General features: G+C 44.2%; 1 protein-coding gene across 1 annotated transcript in view; it reads right to left on the reverse strand.

Annotated features, from left to right (window-relative positions):
- CCDC7 (coiled-coil domain containing 7) overlaps nt 1-25716 on the reverse strand; it is an 820938-nt gene that overhangs the window by 128364 nt on the left and 666858 nt on the right. The window contains exons 22-23 of the mRNA XM_029587039.1: nt 16247-16318; nt 5597-5662 (exon numbers count right to left, since the gene is read on the reverse strand). Coding sequence (XP_029442899.1) covers nt 5597-5662; nt 16247-16318 — 138 coding nt within the window. The remainder of the gene's footprint in view (nt 1-5596; nt 5663-16246; nt 16319-25716) is intronic.

Below are 25716 nucleotides of genomic sequence, written 5' to 3' on the forward strand. Positions count from 1 at the left end.
GTTCCTGCCACCGTCGGTGCAGGCTGGTCTACGGTATCCAGGTATTGACGAGCTTCTTCTGGGTTATTAAGCCAATGAACACCAGACACTGTGAGGATTCGGAGACGTGCCAGGAAGACAATAGTTGCCCTGATCTTCATTGCATAAAGACGATCACAAAATGGTGTCATGGCCCTGCGTTGCTGGCTAAGGCTTGTCGAGAAATCCTGAAATACGAGTATCTTGGTATTTTCGTAGACAAGACCGGTCCCAGTGCGTGCCGCCCGAAGAATAGCCGTCTTATGCTGAAAATGTAAGATTTTTGCAATTGCAACCCAGGGCCATGCGTCTTCAACCCGTTAAGGGCCAATACGATGTGCCCTTTCAACCCTTAAGGGCCCATGTATCCGGGGGATCTCCAGCACACATGGCAGCCATTCCTCCAGAAAGGCTGCCAAATCTTTTTCGGCCACCTTCTCCGACAGGTCGACAAACCTTAGATTAGAGCGCCTGGACCGATTCTCATGGTCTTCCAAACGATCAGCCTGCTTATCCACAACAGCTTTTAAAGCATCAAGTTCCCTCCGGGTGCCATCTTGATCATCCTGTACATCAGAAATGCGCTGCTCAATTGCAGTGAAATGGGATTCGAATCCTGTTATAGAAGCAGTCAGCTCCTGGAGCTGGTTAGAGATTGAAAGTAGTTCAGGTCCCAGAGCCTCTTTGATTGCCGATTTTATCTCTGCTAGAGCTACTGTTGTTGAAGCTGTTTCCGAGGCCACATTCTCATCATCCAAGGCCTGATCAGGTAGGCGGGCCCTCTCCTTTTCCCTGTCTTTTTTCGCAGTCCGAGAGGCCATGGTGTCAGATTTTGAAAGAAGGGGAAACTCACCGTGCCGCTAAGTTAATTCATTCAGTGCGATTTGAATTTGGGAGGCCCAGATGGGCAAGGATAGAGGCGGCAGGGCCAGCAAGGGAAATCACACATCTGATCCCCTTACTAATTCACGTGATCTCGTGTTGTTTCTTATAAGTTCATATTGGTATCCCATGTGGCTTTTAAAGGTTCCTTTTTGGATATTTCCCTTGAAAGTTTTAAGTTATCTTTTGGAGTCTGCAGTTTAGATGTTACTGCTTAGATGTTGCTGCTTAAATTTGCTGCTTAAGCTTTACTGCTGGAGTTTACTTCAGAAATTTGTCTACTTTATAGGTGCTGCAGGAATTGTACTGCATGGATTAGTGCCACAGGGGATGGTCGGCAGTGGGAGGGAAGGGAGGGCCGCCGAGAGAGAGCTCCAAACACAGTGGCAGCATCGCTTCTGGACCACAGAGAACACTTCAGTCACTGAGAATTGCCCTTCTTAAAAGTGTATATGATCAATATAGAAGGTCCCTGGTGAAAAGAGCTGCACTCCCCCAGCACAGAATGATAATGTGCCTGCAGCTAATTTCCCCTTTCATGAGTCCCTGCTGGGAGGTGCGCTTCAAAGATGGCTGCCAGGAAGAGAGCGGAGTCTGTGCTGATACTGTCTCTCAGCTCCCCTGCTGCTCCACGAGCCACGCAGCTGCCACGAGGAAGATCTCAAATCCGCCTCGTCTGCCCAAGCCGACCCTACCTTCAGAATCTCAATGGTATGTGCAGGGATAGCTGAGCCGCCCCTATTTTAAATTTGAAAGGTCTGCTGTGAAGTTTTCCCGCAGTTCCAATGACGGTCGGTACGAGGGGGGAGCTGGGGTCTCAGGCACTGACTGCCAGCTCGTCCCATGGCAATCAGCCCTTGGAAAGCCTTAGAATATTTGTTTTAAAGCAGTGCAGTGGGCAAAATCATGAGAGCTTCTGCTCAGTCTAACCTGCATCAGGAGGCTACATGCTGAGTTCGCGGCAAAGATGGCGGACGGGTTCACATAGAAGCAGGGACTTATTTTCTTCTGGCTCTCCCGACCCGCTGCGAGCAACCCCCTGTTCGGCAGGCGATTTTGGTCAGTAGCTTGTGCCCCAGCCGGTGCGATGCTTAGAATCCAATTTAAAAAATGTTGTCCGTGGTTAATTTGTTGTTTCGTGGAGAGGCAGGGCTGGAGCCTCATACACAAGCAGCCTTCCCTTCTCGCAGCGAACAGCGCCCCCCTTGTCAGATGAAATTTAAGGTGAATAAGTGCAAGGTGATGCACATACGGAAAAATAATCCATGCTATAGTTACACAATGTTAGGTTCCATAATAGGAGCTACCACCTAAGAAAGAGATCTAGGCGTCATAGTGGATAATACATTGAAATCATCAGTTCAGTGTGCTGCTGCAGTCAAAAAAGCAAACAGAATGTTGGGAATTATTAGGAAGGGAATGGTGAATAAAATGGAAAATGTCATAATGCCGCTGTATCGTGCCATGGTGAGATCGCACCTTGAATACTGTGTACAATTCTGGTTGCCGAATCTCAAAAAATATATAGTTGCGATGGAGAAGGTACAGAGAAGGGCAACCAAAATGATAAAGGAAATGGATCAGCTCCCCTATGAGGAAAGACTAAAGAGGTCAGGACTTTTCAGCTTGGAGAAGAGACGGCTTAGGGGGGATATGATAGAGGTGTTTAAAATCATGAGAGGTCTAGAACAGGTAAATGTGAATCGGTTATTTACTCTTTCAGATAATAGAAAGACTAGGGGGCACTCTATGAAGTTAGCATGTGGTACATTTAAAACTAATCGGAGAAAGTTCTTTTTCACTCAACGCACAATTAAACTCTGGAATTTGTTGCCAGAGGATGTGGTTAGTGCAGTTAGTATAGCGGTGTTTAAGAAAGGATTCGATAAGTTCTTGGAGGAGAAGTCCATTACCTGCTATTAATTAAGTTGACTTAGAAAATATCCACTGCTATTACTAGCAACAGTAACATGGAACAGACTTAGTTTTTGGATACTTGCCAGATTCTTATGGCCTGGATTGGCCACTGTTGGAAACAGGATGCTGGGCTTGATGGACCCTTGGTCTGACCCAGTATGGCATGTTCTTATGTTCTGCTCTTATCACGACTCTAGATATAATCATGGGTCAAACAGGATCATGCACTAATCCATTTTGAAACACTAATCTATTTTTTAGCTGAGATAAACTGAGATAGTGACAAGCAATGCAGATGCTTTCTCTAAACGACAAAACACAGATACAGTGTCGGGCGAGTAATGTGCTGAGAAGAGAAACATTCACTCAAAGATAAGTGATTTTATGTGCATAAAAAAGGGCTTAGAAAATGGATTAATGTTGCAAAATGGATTAATGCATGATCCTGTATGACCATTGATTACATCTAGAGGCATGGTCTTTGGTGGACCTTTGTAAATTCAAGAGAAAGAATGAAGTCAGCGCCTTATTATATGATGTCATACTGTATTACAAATAGCTCCACATTATGTATTTTGGTGTTATATTATTAATATATTTTTGCAGTTGAACCTCTGATTACTGTTTAATAGTGACTTCCTTATAAACATTAGTATAACAGGCTACAAGTTAAAGACAAGAGTAAACATACACAGACACAAAATAACACATCACAAAAAAGAGTAAAACAACACCTCCATGGGCAACATTTCGCAACAATGATCTTATAATAAAGATAATAAAAGGAAAATTCAGAACAATCCAGAATCTTAACACATTTCAAGTTTAAATGATCAAACAATTCAATACTAGTATTAAAGGACTTAATAGAGACAAGGATTTTAAACTCACTAACAGTCATAACTCTGTGACTTTCTGATTACTGTAACACAACTCTCCACCACCAACCCCACCCTTCTCCCTACCATTGTTTCCACCTGCTCGTTCTGTTTGGACATAAGGAAGTGAGCGGTAGCGCCTGAAAGCTGGTCAGAAAAGTTAGTCCAATCAAAATGTATCACCTTACAGTGGGAGGATAACTTTCAATCCTATTTGCATTGCTGCAAGTGTATGTAGAAGAGGATGTGCAGAGATTTATCCTAATTTTTATATACTGCGTAGCAGGATTTGTGTAGTTTATAAAATACTGGGTACTTCTGCTTCAAATGTAAGCGCATGCGTTTCAGAGTACATGTATATTACCACTGCAATAAAAGCACTTACCTTTCTTATCTATTTTATAGACATATATGAGCATATTTAGGTGCATAACAAAATAGAACATGAAAATCTAAAACCAAGTATTTTATAATGTACATGTAAATACTTTCTTGCATGCATATTTGAAATCATCAGATTACAGATACTGCTCCAGTTCACCAAAACCATCTGCAGTTCACCTAGGCCCTCTATTGCTTTATCCTGAACCCCCACCAGTTCACCCAGATCTCCCACCCAAAAATTGCAGACAGCAGAGAAGTCTGATGTTAGATGCTCTGGCCGCGGATGGCCGCGTACGGCCCCCATTACCTCCTCCTCCGGCGCTGGGAACTCCGCTGGGACCCACGCAGCTGTGGGGAGATGCCCCCGCCACACACACCTGATCCCATCCACTGTCACCACTCCCGCCGCCGAACCTGTGCCCCCTCTCCCCCCGCGGCAGGAGTGACGACCCCAGACCTCTTTGCGGCGCTGCTCCGCAGGCCAACACTGCCTGCAACCCCCTCCGGGCCGGGCCCTCCCTAGGTGCGTGGCTGCGCCCCCTGCTGACTTTTAAAGGGCCAGCTACAGAAAATTGCAGCCCAGCCCCCTGGAAGACTTCTGGGGCCTAGGATTATTTCTGGAAACTTCCTCTTCCAGTTCCTTGACTTGGCAATGAGTCTGCTTTGCTTCTGTGGAGTCTTCGGTGCTTCATTTGTGCCTTGGTTCCTGTTCCTGCCTTCTGAGTCCTGTTCCTCCCTTCCAACTCCTGTTCCTGCTCCCATCCTTGGTTCCTGCGGACGGATCTTCTGGCTTCTGACCTCGGACTGGCTTTCGGTGACTCTTCTGGCTTCGACCTCGGACTGACTCTCGGTGACTCTCTGGCTTCTGATCATGGACTGGCTATCGGTCATTCTTCCGGCTATTATCCAATCACCTTCACAGGGGCCCATCTAAGACCAGCCGGCCCCGGCACCCAAAGGCTCAACCTGTGGGGAATGGGGTTGGTATTGACGAAGCACCAGCCGGCCCCTGCACCAGCTCAGTCTCGCCTCCCGACGGTGGGGACCTGCGGAGGTTCACCCTCTCAGGTAGCGCCAACTCCTCCTCGGGCAAGGGGTCCACATTCTCGGTCGTTAACCAACATCTGATACCAATTGAGCTAGTTTATTAGTAGGTATAAAATTGTGCGAATAAGTTAGATAATTTATATTCAGATATCTCTTACATAACAGTAACTTCCATGTGTACATCTTGATCTCACCCTGAATACCCCTGGACCACCCTTTTATGTCCTGGTAAATGTGCACGAAAAGCCAAAAACATGCATGTATTTTTGATGTTTATAAAATAGCATGTATATGAATTCAAGCTACTTACATGCAAATATATTAATTTCCATGCATAACCCCTTTGAATATTTACTCAAATATTTTTATTGACCTTTGTTTTCACACATTTAAATGGACAACACTGCAACTACACTACTTTAATACAAATAGTATGAAGCCATGGTTTATATAGAAATAAATATACATACAATTTCTGCTTGTGTAAGAGCCCGGATTGGTCGCCCATACTGATCAGTTTCCCATTTTGCTGCTTCCTGCATCAAAAATACAACAAGTTGGAAATGTGTAATTAAGACAATTAGAGAAGCCTAATCCTTTAATGAACAGAGAAAATAAGAAAAGGTTGGTTGCTTTGAACACCCTCTTGAAATTCAAAAATAATAGGGTCTATTTATTAATCTGTGATATGCATTAACGGGCACTATTTACCACAGATCCTATTAGTTGTTCTAGGTGGTATTCACTAATAACATATGTGAACTCCATTATGTATTATTTTAAAGCAGTCCTGAGGGATATGAAGATGATTTATTTCTCCTACTGGTCAGTTTTTCACTTGAGCTCAGCATTGGTAAATAAAGGAGGCAATTTTCAAACAGACTGCCTTTCTGTAAAGTCTGTGGGTGTCTTTTATTTCTTTGTTGCACATTTTATCATTTACATTAATCAAAGCAGAAAGGAAAATAAAGTTACAGGAAGAAAAATAATAAAAATACCAACTAAAGGAAAATACAATATTACCTATTTCAAATCCCCATGAAAGTAGGCTAACGAAGAGAATGCATGCTGTACAAAACAAATTATGTTCATGGACCTTGTAACCGCAACTACTTCTGACAAGATTTCTTATCCAAAATAAAGTATTTAAATGGGGAGGATTATAAAAACAAATTTCTTTCCTTGAAAACTAACCAAATATTTACTTGGAAATTTTAAATAAAAAATACCACCAACATCAATAACTCATTGTTTCATTTGAAGAAAAGATTCCCTCCTCACTTGAGTAGACTTAGAAACATCAGGAAATATTTCAAACCTTTGCCCGCAAAACATTTCTTTTTTTTTTTTAGTTTCAATTTGTTTATTGAAATATTTATAGTAAGAATACAGAAACAAGAGAACAGAAAACAAATGAACAATATAAATTAGCAATTATAAAGTCTGGTATGAAACTACATAATCTGTACATACTCATTAGCAATACAACCAGATTATGTCTGTTAAAAGTCTGAGCTCTAGAGGAAAGAAAGGAGAAAAGGAAGAAGGTAGAGTGCCTAGAGAAGACCAGGAAAGGGAATAGAAAGAGGAAGAAGATAAGATGCTGACCACTAAACTATAGTGTCAACCATGAGCTTGGGAGGATGAAAATACATAATCATCTAAGGGCTTCCACACCAAAGACAATTGTGTTAGCCTTTTACTTTTGATGGCCATAGCCTTCTCATATTTACAATACATACATACCGAATTCCACCAAAGGTGGTGAGACAGCATATCACTACATTTCCAGTAGGACATAACATTATGTAAGGCAACATTGATAAGAAAATCTAGCAATTTCCTGTGTGGAGGAGGAAAAAGTAAAGTGAAGTTTGCGCCCCGAAGAAAAATCAGAGCATAACTAGGTGGGTGAGTAATGGGTAATATCGCAGAAATAGTTAGCCAAATCTGTCGCCAAAAATTATTGACATAAGGGCATGAAAATAGCATATGTTTCAAGGTTGTCTTGGGGGTGTTGCATGACCAGCAATTGTGAGTAGACAGGAGGCCTGCACCATGTAATTTCTAAGGAGTCCAAACAGCCCTATGCATAATGAAATAAGAATGTAGTGGGCGGAGACTCCACCCTGACAGAGGACAACCTGAAATTCCTACCAGCAGGACTTCATGTACCAGAATTCCCTGCTTCATGACGGGTTTACTTACAGTCTGCAATACAGCTGTAGTTAGGACATTGAGAAACTCTCTGTCAGCACGTTTTCATTTTTGGCTTCGCTGTTCTTATTCTCTGATAAGCTTTCACTGCTGTAACCTAGATTATTTTTATTTATTTATTTATTTAACAACTTTTAATATACCGACGTTCGTGAGGCACATCACGCCGGTTTACAAGTAACTCAGTTAAAGGAGGAAATTACAATGAAACAGGGGGCCGGGGGATGGGAGCAGGCCAGAAAGGGGGGGGGGGGGGGGGGGGGGGGGGGGGGGGGTAAGGGAGACAGGAAGGAGAGAGGGAAAAATAGGTAGCATGAGTGAGAGTATAAAAAACAACCGTTAACATAAGAAAATAAAAGGAACTTATTTACAGAAAAAGGAATATTTACATTAGTGACAATTAGCATAGGATTGATTATATCGGACTAAATTGAACAATTTTGTAAAATTATAGGAAGATAAAAGGGGAAGGGCGGGCAAGGAGAGGCGAAGGGAAAGCCTTGGGAGGGGGGGAAAAGCCTAAGGAGGGGGGAAAAGAAGGCCTAAGGAGGGGGAAAAAAGGGAAAGCCTTAGGAAGGGGGGGGGGGGAAAAGGGCGGGTGGGGGGTGGGGGGGATGGAGGCTGGGAATCTGAGTGGGGGGGGGGGGATTATGTGGGAATGTATAGGTTTGGTTGGTTTCGGGGTAGATTATGTGGAAATGTTTAGGTATTATGTGCAGGACAGTATTACTACAGACTCGTGAATTCCTTTCCAGAACTGCAAGTCCCGGCAGCCTCTCCTGCAGAACATGGGAGAAGTTTCACGAAAGTTCCAGGGTGTCTAGGGAGGGGTCAGTAGCCCCTCAGCCGGGATATGCTTGCTCAGCAATGCGTAGAACGCATGTGTAAAAGATAAGAAATGTGGAATGTATAAAAGCCAGCTCCTGAAGGGGAGGGGCACGCAGATTTCTGAGCCATTGTTCTCAGCTGTGTCTTGCATGCAATAAAAGTCTTTCTTTTCGGACCAGTTGTCTGGGGCCTCTTTTCTGACGGTAACAAGAAGACTGGGTCAAGCTGGAAGATAGTGATATGCGAGTAGATATTAACCATAAGGAATAACGTCACAGAAGGAATAGGCAATAAGCTATGCCCTCCAGCAATCAGAACAATCAACCCGGACCAAAAAGGAAAACAACCTTGGTATTCTCCAGAACTTAAAAAAATGAAACAGGAACTCAGACATAAGGAACACAAATGGTGCAAAGCTCACAGCACTACCACCCTATTAGACTGCTGCATAGTAAGAAGCTTTGGAATGAAAGACATGCAGGTTCACATTGGAGCCTAGCAGCTGATTATACATAAATGTTGCCTTAATTAAGGCTTCCAGTGATGACGTGGTTGGAGTATTAATATACGCCCGTTCAAGAGCAGCTACTTCTTTCTGAAGGGTATCTCGGGACATTTCCCGTACTTTGTCAACTGGTTCCAGTTACATACAATCTACGCCTGCCTACCTCGCTCAAGATTCATAATGCCTCCCAAGTCTCCTTACTTAAACCTCTTGTTCTCTCCGAGTTTTCTAAGAAGCCACCTGAAGCGCAACCTCTAGCCTCTGAGGAGGTTATCACTTATCAGGTACAAGACGTCTTGGATATACGGAAAAGAGGAAGATGATGGGAATACCTGTTACCTTGGGAAGGCTTAGGGCTAGAAGAAAACAGTTGGGAGCCAGCAACGAACATTCTCGATAAAGAATTGATCAGACAGTTTCACATGTCTCATCCAAGAAAACCCAAACCCCAAAGGAGGGGCCCTAAGAAGGGGGGTACTGTTACGCTTCGCAGCCACAGACAGCTGCGACCGCCATTGCTCGCCTCCCTTTTGACAACTTTGGCTCTGCTGGGCGAACTCGCAGCTTCAGCCAGCTACCAACGTCCTTCTGGCATCCGTTCCCGGGCCTATCTGAGCAGCATGGACACTGCTGACAGCCATCTTACCCGAGCAGTTCTCTAGGCGTGCGTGCGTGCTCCCCGACATAAGAACAAAAGAAAATGCCATACTGGGTCAGACCAAGGGTCCATCAAGCCCAGCATCCTGTTTCCAACAGTGGCCAATCCAGGCCATAAGAACCTGGCAAGTACCCAAAAACTAAGTCTATTCCATGTAACCATTGCTAATGGCAGTGGCTATTCTCTAAATGAACTTAATAGCAGTTAATGGACTTCTCCTCCAAGAACTTATCCAATCCTTTTTTAAACACAGCTATACTAACTGCACTAACCACATTCCCTGGCAACAAATTCCAGAGTTTAATTGTGCATTGAGTAAAAAAGAACTTTCTCCGATTAGTTTTAAATGTGCCCCATGCTAACTTCATGGAGTGCCCCCTAGTCTTTCTACTATCCGAAAGAGTAAATAACCGATTCACATCTACCCGTTCTAGACCTCTCATGATTTTAAACAACTCTATCATATCCCCCCTCAGTCGTCTCTTCTCCAAGCTGAAAAGTCCTAACCTCTTTAGTCTTTCCTCACAGGGGAGTTGTTCCATTCCCCTTATCATTTTGGTAGCCCTTCTCTGTACCTTCTCCATCGCAATTATATCTTTTTTGAGATGCGGCGACCAGAATTGTATACAGTATTCAAGGTGCGGTCTCACCATGGAGCGATACAGAGGCATTATGATATTTTCCGTTTTATTCACCATTCCTTTTCTAATAATTCCCAACATTCTGTCGGCTTTTTTGACTGCCGCAGCACACTGTACCGACGGTTTCAATGTGTTATCCACTATGACACCTAGATCTCTTTCGTGGGTTGTAGCACCTAATATGGAACCCAACATTGTGTAATTATAGCATGGGTTATTTTTCCCTATATGCATCACCTTGCACTTATCCACATTAAATTTCATCTGCCATTTGGATGCCCAATTTTCCAGTCTCACAAGGTCTTCCTGCAATTTATCACAATCTGCTTGTGATTTAACTACTCTGAACAATTTTGTGTCATCTGCAAATTTGATTATCTCACTCGTCGTATTTCTTTCCAGATCATTTATAAATATATTGAACAGTAAGGGTCCCAATACAGATCCCTGAGGCACTCCACTGTCCACTCCCTTCCACTGAGAAAATTGCCCATTTAATCCTACTCTCTGTTTCCTGTCTTTTAGCCAGTTTGCAATCCACGAAAGGACATCAGCACCTATCCCATGACTTTTTACTTTTCCTAGAAGCCTCTCATGAGGAACTTTGTCGAACGCCTTCTGAAAATCCAAGTATACTATATCTACCGGTTCACCTTTATCCACATGTTTATTAACTCCTTCAAAAAAGTGAAGCAGATTTGTGAGGCAAGACTTGCCCTGGGTAAAGCCATGCTGACTTTGTTTCATTAAACCATGTCTTTCTATATGTTCTGTAATTTTGATGTTTAGAACACTTTCCACTATTTTTCCTGGCACTGAAGTCAGGCTAACCGGTCTGTAGTTTCCCGGATCGCCCATGGAGCCCTTTTTAAATATTGGGGTTACATTTGCTATCCTCCAGTCTTCAGGTACAATGGATGATTTTAATGATAGGTTACAAATTTTTACTAATAGGTCTGAAATTTCATTTTTTTAGTTCCTTCAGCACTCTGGGGTTTATACCATCCGGTCCAGGTGATTTACTACTCTTCAGTTTGTCAATCAGGCCTACCACATCTTCTAGGTTCACCGTGATTTGATTCAGTCCATCTGAATCATTACCCATGAAAACCTTCTCCATTACGGGTACCTCCCCAACATCCTCTTCAGTAAACACCGAAGCAAAGAAATCATTTAATCTTTCCACGATGGCCTTATCTTCTCTAAGTGCCCCTTTAAACCCCTCGATCATCTAACGGTCCAACTGACTCCCTCACAGGCTTTCTGCTTCGGACATATTTTAAAAAGTTTTTACTGTGAGTTTTTGCCTCTACAGCCAACTTCTTTTCAAATTCTCTCTTAGCCTGTCTTATCAATGTCTTACATTTAACTTGCCAATGTTTATGCTTTATCCTATTTTCTTCTGTTGGATCCTTCTTCCAATTTTTGAATGAAGATCTTTTGGCTAAAATAGCTTCTTTCACCTCCCCTTTTAACCATGCCGGTAATCGTTTTGCCTTCTTTCCACCTTTCTTAATGTGTGGAATACATCTGGACTGTGCTTCTAGAATGGTATTTTTTAAAAATGATCAAGCCTCTTGGACATTTTTTACTTTTGTAGCTGCTCCTTTCAGTTTTTTTCTAACAATTTTTCTCATTTTATCAAAGTTTCCCTTTTGAAAGTTTAGCACGAGAGCCTTGGATTTGCACACTGTTCCTTTTCCAGTCATTAAATCAAATTTGATCATATTATGATCACTATTGCCAAGCGGCCCCACCACTGTTACCTCTCTCACCAAGTCCTGTGCTCCACTGAGAATTAGATCTAAAATTGCTCCCTCTCTCGTCGGTTCCTGAACCAATTGCTCCATAAAGCTATCATTTATTCCATCCAGGAACGTTATCTCTCTAGCGTGACCCGATGATACATTTACCCAGTCTATATTGGGGTAATTGAAGTCTCCCATTATTACTGCACTACCAATTTGGTTAGCTTCCCTAATTTCTCTTAGCATTTCACTGTCCATCTCACCATCTTGAACAGGATGATTGAACTTGGATACAAATAACTGGAGATAACAACATAAAGTAAAAAGTTATGGAGCCTAATGTAGGCTAGATTTAAGAAAAGATGTTAGGTTAAGGCAAGGTTTTTAAGAGTAATACCTTGTAATTTACCTTGTAAGATAAATACCTTGTAAGAGTAATAGATAATACCTGTAGCCCTTTTTAAATATTGGGGTTATATTGGCCACCTTTCCGTCTTCAGGTACAATTGATTATTTTAATGATAGGTTAGAAATTAATTGAGATAAGTCTAAAATTTTATATTTTAATTCTTTCAGAACCCTGGAGTGTATACCATCCAGTCCAGGTGATTTACTACTCTTCAGTTTGTCAATCTGGCCTACCACATCTTCACCATTATTTGGTTCAGTTCAAGTGAATCGATACCCTTGAAAATCGTCTCCAGAATGGATTTCTCCCCAACATCCTCTTCAGTAAACACTGAAGCAAAGAATTTGTTTGGTCTTTCCGTGAAGGCCTTATCTTCCCTAAGTGCCCCTTTAACCCCTTGATCATCTAACGATCCAATCAACTCCCTCACAAGCTTTCTGCTTCGGATATATTTTTTAAAGTTTTTATTATGAGTTTTTGCCTCTATGGCCATCAGAGTATGGTATAGAAACACCTGACAATCCCAGGTATCTGCATAGTTTGTGCAACTATTTTATAAAAGTACATGTACATATTTTACATGGGAAATCATTGTAATCTGTGCATGTAGTAACCTTTAGTTTATGCATGGAGGCAGGCATTTTATAATGCATGCATATACTCTGCTTATGAAAATAGTTACTTGTGCATGTACTTTTAAACGCCAGTTTGCAGAAACCTCCACCACTTAACCTAAACCCTCCATTAGTTCACAATGACCAATCATTTAGCCCAGATCTCCCATATAAAAACTGCAGACAAAAGACACATGATTTCATTTTCATGACTTGCATAATAGGTGTAAAAGCATGTGTGTAAGATGTGCTTACTGTGCGCACGCTTCTAGACCCCACTCAAGAAAACCTTCTTTTTTACTTGCAAACAAGTATGAGAGAAAAGGTAAAAACATGAATACTTCCAACCTTCTGAATATTTGCTTACCACATACAAGGGCTACATATGCATAAACTAATACATGATGAAAAAGCGGACTGGCTAAACACAGCATTACAAGTACATGTCCCACACAGAAACCTTCGATCAGCAAACAAAGCTCTCTTAACCATTCCTGTTACGTTCCTGCCCGCGAGGAGCGCGGGCAGGCCCTCACCTCTTCGCGGCCAGCCGGGCCGCTGACGTTGACGCCACCGCGGCGGTTCCCTGCTGCAGTCCGGGCTCCTCCCCGGCTGCCTTCTGCTGCGTGCAGCGGGGCCGACCCACCGCGAGCTCTCCCTCGCGGCAGGGAACCCCGCTGTCCTCCTGGGCTGTCTCCGGCGTGCTCTGCCATCCCCGGGGTCCTTAGCCGGCAGGGAGGGCGTCCCTGCCAGTGCCCGCGCTGCAGTCCGGGTCCTTGGCCGGCAGGGAGGCTGTCCCTGCCGGTGCCTGCAGCTCTTCACTCTGTCTGCCTTCCTGCTTACCTGCTTCAGTGTCGCGGCCGGGAGCCGTCCCAGCAGCCTGCCATTCCTCCAGCTGCAGGGCAGGGCTGCCCCGACGTTCCTCTGTTTCTCTATGGCTCCTCCATGTGGCTGGGAACGCCACCTACGACCCAGTTCTCTCTTCAGCTTCCTAGGGCGCTCTTCAAGGGCCAGCCAGGTGTGGCCCCTGCTGGCTCCTCCCTGGGCGTTGTCCACCTCAGCTCTTCAAAAGGATTCCGCGTCCAGTCTGTCTTTGCCTTTGCAAGGAGTTGGTCACTCCTGAGTTCCTCGTTCCAGGAGCTGCCTTGTATTCCATCCTTCTGCAAGGTCCAGTGTTCCATGTTTTCCGTTGAAGCTTCTTGTCCAGTGTTCCAGTCCTGATGTCTTCAGTGTTCCAGTCCCGATGTCTTCAGTTGTTCCAGTCCTGATGTTCGCTTGTTCCTGTTCCTGCCTAGAGGTCTGATCTCTATCCGGTATCCATGATCCAGTCCAGATATTACAAGCCTTGTACCTTGATCCTGAAACCTGCCTGAAAGCTAAGTACCTTGCCTTGAATCTTCTGAAAGCTAGCACCTTGATCCTGTGTTCTCCAATGTCCTGGTACCCTCGCGGCAAGCCACGCCGTGGTCCGTGACCAGCCCTCGGGGCGGGCTGGTTAGGGCTATCTGTGATGCAAGCCATTTACCCTCGTTTCTAAGTCTCTGTGAAGTCCTTGTACCTTGATCCTGAAACTCGCCTGAAAGCTAAGTACCTTGCCTTGAATCTTCTGAAAGCTAGCACCTTGATCCTGTGTTCTCCAATGTCCTGGTACCTCGCGGCAAGCCACGCCGTGGTCCGTGACCAGCCCTCGGGGCGGGCTGGTTAGGACTATCTGTGATGCAAGCCATGTACCTCGTTTCCAAGTCTCTGAGAAGTCCTTGTTCCTGATCCTGTTACCTTGATGTCGGTGCCAGATCCAGTTCCTGATCGCGTCCTACTTGTGCTGCCCTTCGTCTCTGTCTGGCTCCTGAGCCTTCTGGCCTGTTGGGCCCTGGAGTGGCCAACAGGTGGGATTCGTCCCTGCGCTTTGGAGCTTCTGCCTGCCAACCGTCGGGGCTTCGGATGTCAGTATCCCAGCATCGGAGTTCGCGGCGCCTGGTTGTCTCCTGCATTATCCCGTTCTCTGCGTGGTCCGTGACCTGCCCTCCAAGGCAGTGTCGGGGACGCGTGGGACAGGGTGGCTCGTGTCTCAGTCCCAGGAGTGGTCTGAGCCGGGTACCCTGAGGGACTGTGCTCAAGTCTTCCTTTAGTCCATATTCCTGAGTCTGCATCTGCACCTATAGTATCTCGCTTCTGAATCTACCTCTGCATCTACAGTATCTTGCTTCTGAATCTACCTCTGCATCTACAGTACCTCACTTCTGAATCTACCTCTGCACCTACAGTATCTCGCTTCTGAATCTACCTCTGCATCTACAGTACCTCGCTTCTGAATCTACCTCAGCATCTTCAGTACCTCACCTCTGAATCGACCTCTAGTACCTTGTTCCTGAGTCTTCGTCAGCACGCCCAGTAACTTGTCTCTGAGTCTTCGTCTGCACTTCCAGTATCTTGCTTCTGAGTCTACGTCTGCACTCCCAGTACTTTGCTTCTGAGTCTACGTCTGCACTCCCAGTTCACTGCTTCTGAGTCTACGTCTGCACTTCCAGTACCTGTTCCTGAGTCTCGTCTGAATCTATGTTCCAGTCTTCGCTGCCCTGGCCTCTGTCCGGCCTGCCGCTTCGTGCCGTACCCTGCGGCAGGTCCGAAAGGGCTGGGAACGGTCGGAGGACTGTTCACAAGACCAACATTGCGTTGTTGGGTCTTCCGAAGCGTGCAGGTCCGGAGGAGGGCCTGTCACCTGGTCATCACTCCAGTCTTGCTTCCGTCCTACCCATGCTCGGGCATGCCATGCCTCCCGTGGCCCTCTTCGGAATCCTCTGGGGTCGAGCCGCGGCCCAAGGACACACATCGCTCAGGAAGTGGGATCGCTCTCCGAGCGCTCCACAACAATTCCTTCAGTAAAGACAGCGAGACTAACCCAAGTGAGAGAAAGGGCTTTATCTTTAGCAGGCCCTTCACTATGAAACACAATGCCCCTAGAGATCAGATTACAAAGAGATCTCAAAAACTTTTTAAAAAGTTTAAAAACATGGCTTTTTAAACAAGCATTTACTAAAGAGACCAGAGAATAGAAAATATACAGGAATAGGCAGAAGAGAGCCAGCACACAGCACTATTCTCAAAATGTGCATGATAATACTAACAAATCTATTTCACAACTAATGTAGTAGTAAAACACAGAGACTGTGAATTTTACCTGTGATTAGTACCTTACAGATACACATGGTCAGGACCTACATCTCTAAACAATCGATTGTCTTTTATGATATATTGTAACAGAATCTATTTGGCACCTGTTAGAATGTTCTAGTGTACGCATTCACCTAATTTAATTTATGTGCCTACATGTAAACCGTTGCGATGGTATATAACTTTGCGACAGTATAGAAAAGATTTTAAATAAATAAATAAATATCTTGATTTTATGTTCACAACCGCCATATAACTTTGAAAATTGGCCCCACTGTGGTACTTAATGTAAGTGGCAAGTAAAGAATATCATTCATTGGACAACATACCAGCTGTGCTTGTGTTTGCAGCTCAACAGGATATTTTAACTGGTCAATTTCCAACTTTGGAGCTTGCTGCATCTGAAATAAAATAAAAAAAAACATTTAAAATCTAAGTGTGAGGAATGTTAGGGAAATATGACGGATTAAAGGAAATGATAGAAACAACAAGATGACTAGTATAACTGAAATTCCTTTAGACCTCCCAAATTATCACCTGTTGAAGCCATCAATGGCGTTCTTTTGCTAATTTTCTTCTTCAAAAATGCTAACAAATTTATAAGAAACAGTGGAAGTAATCTCATGCTGGCCAAATAAGTTGAAACTTAATTTGATAGCCATAAAATAGATTGCTTTCTTGCTGACATTTTCCTTCTGCATTTTCTGTGTTTTTGCATGGTTTGAAATTTCTCTATATTTTCCTAACTATTCAGTATTTTTAGAAACATTTCTAGTCTGTATTTAAGTAACTGAATTTGTTAAGTTAAAAAAATAAAAGGCTGGAATCTACAAGAATTATTTATTCTCTCCCCTATGGTGTTTTCTTCTTAATTAGATCTTCCAAGGACTTAGGTTACATGAATAATATAAGACTTAAGAACCAATCTAACAACTTGTATATTAGACAACATTAGCACAATGCCTTTTATTCAGTGTAACAATTGTGGTGCTTATATTCCAAGGCCTACCATATAGAGACTTAAGAGTTGTAGAATTTGTTTTTAGCTGTCTGCAATGAAAAAGCAGGTGACTCATTTGAAAGAGGAATGATTCAGGTTTCTAAAAACCTCTCCTTTCATACAGCATCCATAATATCTCCTCCAGCTCCCATAGAGGATTTAGAAACCCAAGAATAAAGGATTTACAGTGGGCTCTGGCAGAATAAGACCTGTGAAGAAGAGACTCACACTTTCCGTGCCATTATCCTTACATAATACCTTTTCTGCATTCGATAATGAAGAAGCTCAGCAATAAAAAATCAAGTGATATCTAAAAGGGATGTAATCACTCAGTGTACCCAGAAATCCTTACACTTTATCAAATGTCATAAAAGGAAGCTGCTTCTCCTGGGACATTGGTCATCAAAAGAACCAATTTTGGAAATCATTTTGATGGAGACACAAAAGTTAAAAGGCTTTCCAGGAACCTCAGCCAGTAGAAATATCAAACACATAGTCAATGCAATTATAGAAGAAAACCGGAGATGGTTTCAGGGGTGATGACTCAGACGAACTGAACGAAATCACTGTGAACCTGAAAGATGTAGTAGGCCAGATTGACAAACTAAAGAGTAGCAAATCACCTGGACCGGATGGTATACATCCTAGGGTTCTGAAGGAACTCAAAAATGAAATTTCTGATCTATTAGTTAAAATTTGTAACCTATCATTAAAATCATCCATTGTACCTGAAAACTGGAGGGTGGCCAATGTAACCCCAATATTTAAAAAAGGCTCCAGGGGCGATCCGGGTAACTATAGACCAGTGAGCCTGACTTCAGTGCCGGGAAAAATAGTGGAAACTATTCTCAAGATCAATATCGTAGAGCATATAGAAAGACATGATTTAATGGGTCACAGTCAACATGGATTTACCCAAGGGAAGTCTTGCCTAACAAATCTGCTTCATTTTTTTGAAGGGGTTAATAAACATGTGGATAAAGGTGAACCGGTAGATGTAGTGCATTTGGATTTTCAGAAGGCGTTTGACAAAGTCCCTCATGAGAGGCTTCTACGAAAACTAAAAAAGTCATGGGATAGGAGGCGATGTCCTTTCATGGATTACAAACTGGTTAAAAGACAGGAAACAGAGAGTAGGATTAAATGGTCAATTTTCTCAGTGGAAAAGGGTAAACAGTGGAGTGCCTCAGGGATCTGTACTTGGACCGATGCTTTTCGATATATATATAAATGATCTGGAAAGGAATACGACGAGTGAGGTTATCAAATTTGCGGATGATACAAAATTGTTCAGAGTAGTTAAATCACAGGCAGACTGTGATACATTGCAGGAGGACCTTGCAAGACTGGAAGATTGGGCATCCAAATGGCAGATGAAATTTAATGTGGACAAGTGCAAGGTGTTGCATATAGGGAAAAATAACCCTTGCTGTAGTTACACGATGTTGGGTTCCATATTAGGAGCTACCACCCTGGAAAAAGATCTAGGCATCATAGTGGATAATACTTTAAAATCGTCGGCTCAGTGTGCTGCAGCAGTCAAAAAAGCAAATAGAATGTTAGGAATTATTAGGAAGGGAATGGTTAATAGAACGGAAAATGTCATAATGCCTCTGTATTGCTCCATGGTGAGACCACACCTTGAATACTGTGTACAATTCTGGTCGCCGCATCTCAAAAAAGATATAGTTGCGATGGAGAAAGTACAAAGAAGGGCAACCAAAATGATAAAGGGGATGGAACAGCTCCCGTATGAGAAAAGGCTGAAGAGGTTAGGGCTGTTCAGCTTGGAGAAGAGATGGCTGAGGGGGGATATGATAGAGGTCTTTAAGATCATGAGAGGTCTTGAACGAGTAGATGTGACTCGGTTATTTACACTTTCGAATAATAAAAGGACTAGGGGGCATTCCATGAAGTTAGCAAGTAACACATTTAAGACTAATCGGAGAAAATTCTTTTTCACTCAACTCACAATAAAGCAGTTAGTGTAGCTGGGTTCAAAAAAGGTTTGGATAAGTTCTTGGAGGAGAAGTCCATTAACGGCTATTAATCAATTATACTTAGGGAATAGCCACTGCTATTAATTGCATCAGTAGCATGGGTTCTTCTTAGTGTTTGGGTAATTGCCAGGTTCTTGTGGCCTGGTTTTTGGCCTCTGTTGGAAACAGGATGCTGGCTTGATGGACCCTTGGGCTGACCCAGCATGGTAATTTCTTATGTTCTTATGTTCTTATGTTCTCCAATATCAATGTTAACATACATCTGGGACCAATGACCTTGCTAGAAATGGTATCTTTGAAGTACAGAAAGATTTTCAAAATCTAGGGAAGAAGATGAGACATATGGCAAAGACCATTGCCTTTTCTGAAGTATTACCTGTTCATGGAAAAGAAAGAAATGGCTCTGCCATATAGATAACTTTAATTTCTGGCTCAAAATATGGTGTAAAGAAAGTGAAGGCTGGGACCATGTACAGCACAGTAAAATGTTATATGATAAGGTGGGTCATCATTTGTCTTTGGCAGGATTCAGGATGCTAAGTGAGTAATTCAAATCATATTTTATCAGGCATTTAAACTAGAGAATGGGGGTGGCAGGAGGTGGTCAATGAAAGTGGCATGTCACCCCCAAGCAATACAGGAAGTGGGAAGAGAAAATAACAAAATCAATTATAAAAAAAATAGAAAGTGTGACTAGGAAGAGCAGCAAATCAAGGGAGAAAAGTTGGAAAGATATGAACACATATGCTCATAATCAGTGCAATAAAATCCCAGAATTGCAGGTCCTAATGTAGAAGTAGACTTGGACATCGTTGCTGTTACTGAGACATGGTTCACTGAGTCTCATGATTGGGATATGGCTATCCTGGGCTATTATTTCTTAAAGAAGGACAGAGAGGACAGGAAAGGGGGAGGAGTAGCTCTTTATGTCAAAAACAATATCCAAGCAACTGAAACGTAAGTGTTACCATTTGGTGTTTTGCAAAGTCCGGGGCGCCTCTCACCTGCGCGGCATGGCAGCGTCTTCCAGCGGCAGCATGGGCCGGCGTGAAGTGTGCTCAGCTTCGCCCCCTAAGACACGTCACCAGCACTGCCTTGGCTACTGGCTTGTTTGTGCTGGTGCTCTCATTGGTTCGCTTTGCTTTTGTCTGCCTGCTTTGACCCCAGTTTGGATTGGATTCTTCTCTGCCTGCCCCGATTCTGGACTGTGTACCGATTTGCCTGTTCGCTGCCTGCTTTGACCCCGGTTTGGATTGGATTCTTCTCTGCCTGCTGCCTGCCCTGTCTCTGGACTGTGTACCAATTTGTCTGTTCGCTGCCTGCTTTGACCCTGGTTTGGATTTAGATTCTTCTCTGCCTGCTGCCTGCCTCGACTCTGGACTGTGTACCGATTTGGATGAACAAAAGGATAGATGCCTATGGTCTTTTTCAATATCTTTATTGAAGTGGAGACACAAGAGTAGCCCGACTCTGGCCGAGTTTCGCCGTCTCAAACGGCTGCCTCAGGGGCTTACATATATTTTCTTGAGTTCCCAATTTTGTTCAAACAAAATGTGTATAAAGGATCACATAAGCAACTATGTGATCTGCAACAGTATTCAATCTTCAGTCGTGTTCAGAAACGGATCTCCACTAGAAAGGTCAACAAATTAGAAAAACGTCGTCAATATATCTTTTCCATAGGATAATGTTTTCTTTAAATTCATGTTCTGTTAAGAAATCATATTCAAATTTGGTGACGTATAGGTTGGCTATAGAGGGAGCCATTGTGGAACCCATGGCCACCCCTTTAATTTGTTTAAAAATTGTGTTCTTGAAACAGAAAAAATTTTTGGTTAATGCTATTTCTGATATTTGCATCAAAAAATCATTAGGTATCCTTTTGTGTATGGTGCGCTCTTCTAATTCTTGAGCAACAATATCAAGTGCTGCTAACTGCAGAATATTCGTGTATAAGGCCTCTATATCTAATGTCACCATTAAAACTTCATCTGTAATCTCTGCAAAAGTTTGATAAAATGTGACGAATCATGTATATAGGACGGTGTCTCAATAACCTTGCGTTTAAGAAATTTATCTATGAAGGTCGAAAGGGGCTCAAGCAATGAACCAATGGCAGAAACTATAGGTCTGCCTGGTGGGTCTGAAAGCGATTTGTGTATTTTAGGTAAGACATACAGAGTTGGCATGATGGGATGTTATGGCTGCCGGCCGCGGCAGCACGCGACCGGGACCGACTGTCATGGCCGCCGGCCGCGGCGGTCCGCGGCCGGGACCTGGCACTCACCCGCGGCGTCGGGGCTCCAAAGAGGCTCCTGCGGGGGCAGAGAGCCTCAGAAGACGTTCTCCGCGGGACCTGGGCCGCGGTGCGGCTGGCTGCAGGACTCTGACTCCGGCCATGGCTCCGCCCCCTTCTTCTCCTCACTAGGGTCGTGCGCGCGGCTGAAGAAAGCATTTAAAGGGGCCACGACAGGAAGTGTCGTGGTTCCCTTATGCAGCACTTCCTTGGATTTGGTATTTAAAGGCAAGGTCTGCTCCTCAGACCTTGCCTTAGTATTGAGGCTCAGTTCCTGGTACCTGTTTGGCGTTCTGGATCTTGCTGTTCATCCTGCTTCTGCTCTTCTTCCCGTTGGACTGATTCTGTGGCTCCTGACTTTGGACTGTTGGTGGTGACTTCTCTGGCTTTGACGCGATCGTCTACAGGGAGCCAAGTTATTCTCGAAGTTAGATCTCCGAGGAGCGTATAATCTTGTCAGGATTCTGAGAGTGATGAGTGGAAGACGGCATTCAACACCAGGGATGGACATTATGAATATCTGGTCATGCCTTTTGGATTAACTAATGCTCCGGCTGTATTTCAGCATTTCGTTAATGAGATATTTCGAGACCTGCTCTATGTCTGTGTTGTAGTCTATCTGGATGACATTTTGATTTTTTCACCCAATTTACAGACACATAGACAACATGTTATTCTGGTATTACAACGTTTACGGGAAAACCAACTTTATGCAAAACTCGAAAAATGCATCTTTGAGCAAGAATCTCTACCATTCTTGGGGTATATTATTTCTAAGCAAGGATTTCAGATGGATCCGTCTAAATTGAAATGTATTGAAGAATGGCCCCAACCTAATGGACTACGTGCATTACAGCGTTTCTTGGGGTTTGCTAACTACTATTGTAGCTTCATCCGGAATTTCTCCAAGTTAGCGGCACCTCTTACGGCTCTTACCCGCAAAGGAGCTAATGTTAGGGCTTGGTCTCCAGAAGCGGAAGTAGCGTTCCGGATGCTTAAGAGCTCATTTCTCAAGAAGCCGTGCCTCCGGCATCCTGATCCCAGACGGCCGTTTGTAGTCGAGGTGGATGCATCCGCTGAAGGAGTGGGGGCTGTTCTAAGTCAGAATGACATCTCTGGAACTTCTCATCCTTGTTCCTATTATTCTAGGAAATTTTCGTCAGCTGAACGGAATTACGCTATCGGTGACAAAGAACTCCTTGCCATCAAATTGGCATTTGAAGAATGGCGACAGTGGCTGGAGGGAGCCCAGCACCAGATCACAGTTTACACTGATCATAAAAGTTTGGTTTACCTCCAACAAGCCCAACGTCTGAACCCACGCCAAGCTCGATGGGCACTGTTCTTTACACGCTTTAATTTCGAATTACGACCTGCTAACAAGAATATTAAGGCAGATGCCCTGTCTCGGTCCTTCTCTGCAGAGGATGTTGAAGAACCCATCCAACACATTATATACCCCGCCTGCATCAACTTGGCTGCTACATTCACAGTTCCACCTGGTAAAACGGTGGTACCCAAGAGACTCCGTAATAAAGTGTTGGTCTGGGGACATGACTCTCAGCTAGCAGGGCATCCTGGGCAAGCCCGGACTCAGACACTTCTTCAGCAGTACTATTGGTGGCCGGGAATGTGCAAGGACATAAAAGCTTATGTGGCCTCCTGTCCAACTTGTGCTCAACATAAAATTCCCCCAGGGAAGACACAGGGATTGTTACAACCGTTACCAGTGCCGTCTAAACCTTGGACACACATCTCTACAGACTTCATTGTGGAACTTCCGTCCTCAGAGGGCAATACTGTTATATGGGTGGTTGTGGACTGATTTTCAAAAATGGCTCACTTTATTCCCTTACCCTCCCTCCCGTCTGCTCCTCAGTTGGCCCAATTATTTATGTGCCATATCTTCCGACTTCATGGTCTGCCACAGCACATTGTTTCTGACCGCGGTCCCCAGTTCACAGCACGTTATTGGCGCAATCTCTGTACAAAATTTCACATCTCATTAGACTTCACTACTGCGTTTCATCCGCAAGCCAATGGACAGGCTGAACGTACGAATCGTACGTTAAAACAATTTCTGCGAATCTATGTTAACTCTCGCCAGAATGACTGGGCAACTCTTCTTTCTTGGGCTGAGTTTTCCCATAACTCTCACGCCTGTACTGCTACGGGGGCTTCGCCTTTTCAGATCATTTTTGGACGTCAACCCAGACCACCCTTGCCGTTACCGTTACCAGTTCCATCCCCAGCAGACCAGCTCACTGCTACACAATTAAAAAGACTTTGGATCCATACTCAGCAGATGTTGCAGAAAGTGGCACTCTCTGCCAAGCACTTTGCCGATCGACATCGTCAACCTGGTCCTACGTTCCTTCCAGGTGAAAAAGTATGGCTAAGTACCCGACACATCCGATTGCGGGTCCCGTCTATGCAATTAGCTCCCCGTTATATCGGGCCCTTTCCAGTGCTTCGACAGCTAGGACCGGTGACCTATCAACTTCGTCTGCCAGCAACATTACGGATTCACAATTCCTTTCACACGTCATTGTTGAAGCCGTTGGTCCTCTCTTGGCCCACTCGCAAGATTCCTGAAGCCTTACCGCCTAGAGCAGAGGATGAGACAATTTACCAGGTGCATGAGGTTCTTGATGTCCGCAAACGAGGTCGCACATGGGAGTACTTGCTGTCTTGGGAGGGCTTCGGTCCAGAGGAGAATTCTTGGGAGCCTGCTAAGAACATTTTGGATAAATCTCTCCTTCAGAACTTTCACAGTGAACATCCGAGTAAACCCAAGCCTTCTAGAGGGAGGCCTAGAGGAGGGGGTACTGTTATGGCCGCCGGCCGCAGCAGCACGCAACCGGGGCCGACTGTCATGGCCGCCGGCCGCGGCGGTCCACGGCCGGGACCTGACACTCACCCGCGGCGTCGGGGCTCCAAAGAGGCTCCTGCGGGGGCAGAGAGCCTCAGAAGACGTTCTCCGCGGGACCCGGGCCGCGGTGCAGCTGGCTGCAGGACTCTGACTCCGGCCATGGCTCCGCCCCCTTCTTCTCTCCACTAGGGCCGCGCGCGCGGCTGAAGAAAGCATTTAAAGGGGCCACGACAGGAAGTGTCGTGGTTCCCTTATGCAGCACTTCCTTGGATTTGGTATTTAAAGGCAAGGTCTGCTCCTCAGACCTTGCCTTAGTATTGAGGCTCAGTTCCTGGTACCTGTTTGGCATTCTGGATCTTGCTGTTCGTCCTGCTTCTGCTCTTCTCCCCGTTGGACTGATTCTGTGGCTCCTGACTTTGGACTGTTGGTGGTGACTTCTCTGGCTTTGACGCGGACCGGCTTTGGATCCTTCTCCTTCTTGTCCCTGGATTGGCTGCGGACCATTCTCCCGTCTGCCCCTGGACCGGCTGCCGACTTCTCTCCGGACTTTGACCCTTGGATTTGGACTGGGACTATTCTTCAAGTGTTCTCCTCGACTTCGTACGACCTGCTGGAGGCGCCAGCCGTATGGAAACCACGACCTGCAGGAGGCACCTGCATCCAGACCATCTCCATTCTTCAGGGAGTCTCCTAAGTCCCAGCGGCCGTGCCCCTACGGGCTCCTCCTGGGGGGGTCACGAGCTTCCAGGGTGAAGTCTTCAGATCCACCTCTCCAACAGGCCTTGCCATCCGACAGTAGAGACCGAGAAAGGTTTACTCCCTTCACGGCAGTGCTGACTCTACTTCGGAACAAGGGTCCACTTTAAGGATCACAACAATAGGATTGTCAACTTTCAGGAATTGTAATTCTTTATTGGTCAAGAATCCTCTATCATTTGCAATAGAAAGTATGGAATCAATTTCTTTTTTGATAGTAGTGGTAGGATTACTGTCTAATTTTTGATAACATGTATGGTCCGAGAGTTGTCGTTCGATCTCTCCAACATATTTGTCAGTGTCCATTACCACTATTGCCCCACCCTTATCAGCAGGTTTAATGATGATGTTACTATCATTTCTCAATCCTTATATTGCTTCTCTTTCCTTCCGGGTAATATTATAGAATTTTTTTATTCCTTAATCTTCAAGTTTACGTATTTCTTGTAAAATAAGCGTTTCATATGTCTGAATAACCGGATTGACCACACCAGGCGGAATCCATGTACTAGGTTTCTTTACAATCGAAATATCTGTGTAAGATGACTGTTTATTTGAAAAGAAATCTATTTTTAATTTACGTGTAAATTTAAATAACTCAATCCTAGTACGAAATGAATTATATGAGGGAGTAGGAATAAACGAAAGTCCTTTGTTTAATATATTAACTTCATCTTTACTAAGGATCCTTGATGAGATATTAATAATTCTATCTGTATTGTTTACAATTTTATCTGTATTTATTATTCCTGGTCTTGGTTCCAGGCTCTTCGATCTTGTTGCATTTGGTAATGATTGTTGTAACTCGGTCTCCTTCCTCTCCCTCTCCATCTCCCCCTCCATTCTCCGCTTCCCCTGTTTCTGCCATTGGTTCA

The sequence above is a fragment of the Rhinatrema bivittatum genome, chromosome 2, assembly GCF_901001135.1.
Source record: "Rhinatrema bivittatum chromosome 2, aRhiBiv1.1, whole genome shotgun sequence".
In the NCBI taxonomy this organism is placed as follows: domain Eukaryota; kingdom Metazoa; phylum Chordata; class Amphibia; order Gymnophiona; family Rhinatrematidae; genus Rhinatrema; species Rhinatrema bivittatum.